This window comes from Pteropus alecto, unplaced genomic scaffold (assembly GCF_000325575.1).
Source record: "Pteropus alecto unplaced genomic scaffold, ASM32557v1 scaffold50, whole genome shotgun sequence".
NCBI lineage: Eukaryota > Metazoa > Chordata > Mammalia > Chiroptera > Pteropodidae > Pteropus > Pteropus alecto.
The window spans coordinates 13,553,908-13,556,900 of record NW_006431918.1 but is presented as its reverse complement, the minus strand read 5'-3'; the positions used below and the strand labels follow the sequence as shown (position 1 = coordinate 13,556,900).

The following is a 2,993-nucleotide window of genomic DNA, read 5'->3' as shown; positions in this document are numbered from 1 at the left end:
AGGTAGGGCTCAACTATAACTTTTCTTTCCCTGTAATTTTTAATATTTTACAAATTTTCTAAAATTGGCATTTAATTTTTGTTGTAACATAAAAACCAAACAAAAATTTATTTATTTAAAATTGAAAATGCATATGGTCCTCAGGTCTCCATTAGTACTTTTGGAAAACCTAAGGATGGGGGAGCAGTGACTTGTCAAAAGCAGAAGCTGTCGAACAGGAAATGGCTGTCAGTTTTTCCCTCACATAAGCAGTGCCGACTGAGCTGCCTCAGGGGAGAGCAGTGTAGCATATCTGCCTGGAGAAGGGCATACCCCAGACCTGACAGCTCTGTACAGGACCGGGTGCCCAGCCTTCCCTTTCTGCTCTCTGACAGTCAACGTCCAGCCCTGCCACCAAGCCTCCTTACCTAGCCATGAAGCCTCTTCTCATTGTGTTCGTCTTTCTCATCTTTTGGGACCCAGCACTGGCAGGTAAAATGGGAATCTTCCTGGGGAAGTGGGGGCGGGGCGGTGGGGTGTCCTTTGTCTAGAAGAGAAATTCAACTAAGCAAACCTTTAAATGTCCTCCCACCATGGACCCTTTAATTTTCCAAGTGGAAAAAACATCAACTGCTTCAAAGTCAGCAAGGCCTGAGCTTGAACCTTGGCTCTCCGACTTGCTAGCTGTGTAGCTTTAGCCAAAGTCTGAGCTTCTCTGAACCTTATTTTCTTGACTTAAAAAAGGGAAATAATAATATTAACCTTGGAGTCCTGCAAGGTTTAAATGAACTACGTATAGAATAAATCTGTGCATAAAACACGTACAGTACTTGGCTTATGAGCGCTATCATTATATTTTTATTAGTAATACCTTATCCTGTTTTGCCACTATTTTGTCTCTAATTCAGGGACATATCTAGGCATAATAGTCAAAACCAACAAAGTGATAACTCTTTGTTAAGATTGTTAATATACTGAAATTGCTTATAGTAAAATTACTATTTGTAGATTCCTTAGGTACATGGTGAAACAGATTTGGAACTGCTTATTCCAAGAGAATTAATGAGCTTTATGTGATACAAGAAATGTCTGATTAGATGAAATAATAGCTAGTGAGACTTGAGGAAGAACACTGACTGGCCTCATGTTCTAGTTTGACTATATCCATTACCGACTTTAGAAATCTCATCTTGAATCAATCCAAATCCATATGTTATAAGGTCCTATTTAATTTCTTATCCTCCCTGAAGTATTCTCTAGGCAAATGAATCAGATTTTCAGATCATGTGACTCAACAGGCTGGATTTAAGAATTCATAGGATCCAGGCCTCTTGAAATTGTTGATGGGACCAGTTCCACTATGGCTTATGGCAATGGATTCATGGTCTCTAGACAGTCAACAAACAACTATATACACTCTACAATATTCCTTCTAGTGTCTTATACATTCCCATAGCTTATCAATTCCATAGGAATTTCTTATCTCGTGTACAGACTATTATACTTCATCTTCTTTGGCTCTATTTTGTGAGCTAAGCACCCCTGATCCCTTCTTTTTTCCTATAGGACAATTATCCTCCAGAGCATGATGACTTGGATAGGGTATGTGTTGACTCAGAATACCCACAGATGGACAAATATTGGCACTCTTGTTTTTTTAACACCCTCTTACATTTAAACATAAAGAAACATTTATATTTTGATGATTCTGTGGAGTAGCATGTCTACAAAATTGTAAGCGCAACTCAGATGCCTTGGCTCCAAAAAGACATCCCAAATCTTCAGAATTAATTTCCTTCTCCTCCATACTCACACCATGCCATGTTGCAAATGTTTCACTGGATTTGTCATGGTTTTCTCCTCTCTCACAGATATTTTGTATTTCTTCTGCTTTTGTCTAGACTGAAAATTCTTTACAATCAAGGTCTATATCATACTCCAATCTGTACCCCAAGAGTTCGGAAAGAATAATAATTAAATAATGAGTTAATGACTACATACATAAGTAACTTGGTTGTTTAGAGTTTATTAACTAACCAATTTGGGCAAACTTCCAAGTTGCTAATTGTCTTAGTCAGCTCAGACTACTGTAACAAACTATCAGAGACTGTTTAAATAAAACTTATTTTCTTATAGTTCTGGAGGCTGGACAGTCCAAGATCAACTGCAGATCGATCCAATTTCTAATAAGCTATCTTCGTGGCTTATAGACAGCCATCTTCCTTTTCTGTCTTCCACCAACAAGGCCATCAATCCTATTAATTTAGGCCCCCAATTCTAATGCATTGAGGCCTCACTTTTAGGATCTTATTTAACTTTATTTACCTCCTAAAGTCCCTGTCTCCAAATACAGTGACACTGAAGATTAGGATTTCAGCATGTGAATCAAGAGGAGAGGGGGAACAACACGACTCAATCCATAGCACTAGTTAATTCTTTTCAGTCAATCGATTTGATCAGAATCAACTGATTCAAACAAAATTGATCATTATGACCTAGTATCCTTGGAATTCAGTGTGATAAAAATGAAAGAACTCATCATTTTGTAGTCCAAAAAGGCCTATAAGTGAATTATCCTTCCATTTGTTTTCTTCTCAGGCTTAAATCCAATATCATCAGAAATGTACAAGAAGTGCTATGGAAATGGTATCTGTAGACTTGAGTGCTATACAAGTGAAATGTTAGTTGGCTACTGCATGTTTAAGCTGGAGTGCTGTGTCAAAGGAAACCCTGATCCCTGACCTGAGAAGCCAGTGAGTGCCAATTAACTTAAAGGTCCATGACCACCCCCCATCCTTCACACAGAGAAAGAATTTAGATTAAATTGTGACACTGTGATATGCCCACAACTGTGGGTTCTTAGCATTTTTTATAAGCCTTCAGATTCTTATAATTTTTTTTATTTTAAGAGCTGAGCTGCAGCCTTTCTAAGAACAGCTAAGCTTCTCAAGAAAACAACAGACACACAGACCAATAGGACAGAATTGAGAGCGCAGAAATAAACCCCCGTATGT

At 38.1% G+C, this 2,993-nt stretch overlaps 1 protein-coding gene across 1 annotated transcript; it reads left to right on the top strand.

Annotated features, from left to right (window-relative positions):
• Positions 1 to 413: 413 nt before the first annotated feature.
• On the top strand, positions 414 to 2,720 carry DEFB134 (defensin beta 134). The gene is made up of 2 exons (XM_015600690.1): positions 414 to 471; positions 2,578 to 2,720. The coding sequence occupies exons 1-2, from the start codon at positions 414 to 416 to the stop codon at positions 2,718 to 2,720; spliced, it is 201 nt and encodes a 66-aa protein (XP_015456176.1).
• The last annotated feature ends 273 nt before the right edge of the window (positions 2,721 to 2,993 follow it).

Excerpts from the sequence above, each read along its gene's own strand:
- DEFB134 (XM_015600690.1), top strand. The coding sequence starts at position 414 with ATGAAGCCTCTTCTCATTGTGTTCGTCTTTCTCATCTTTTGGGACCCA. Across the intron at positions 472-2,577 it reads TTGGGACCCAGCACTGGCAG|GCTTAAATCCAATATCATCA; the intron begins GTAAAATGGGAA and ends TTTTCTTCTCAG.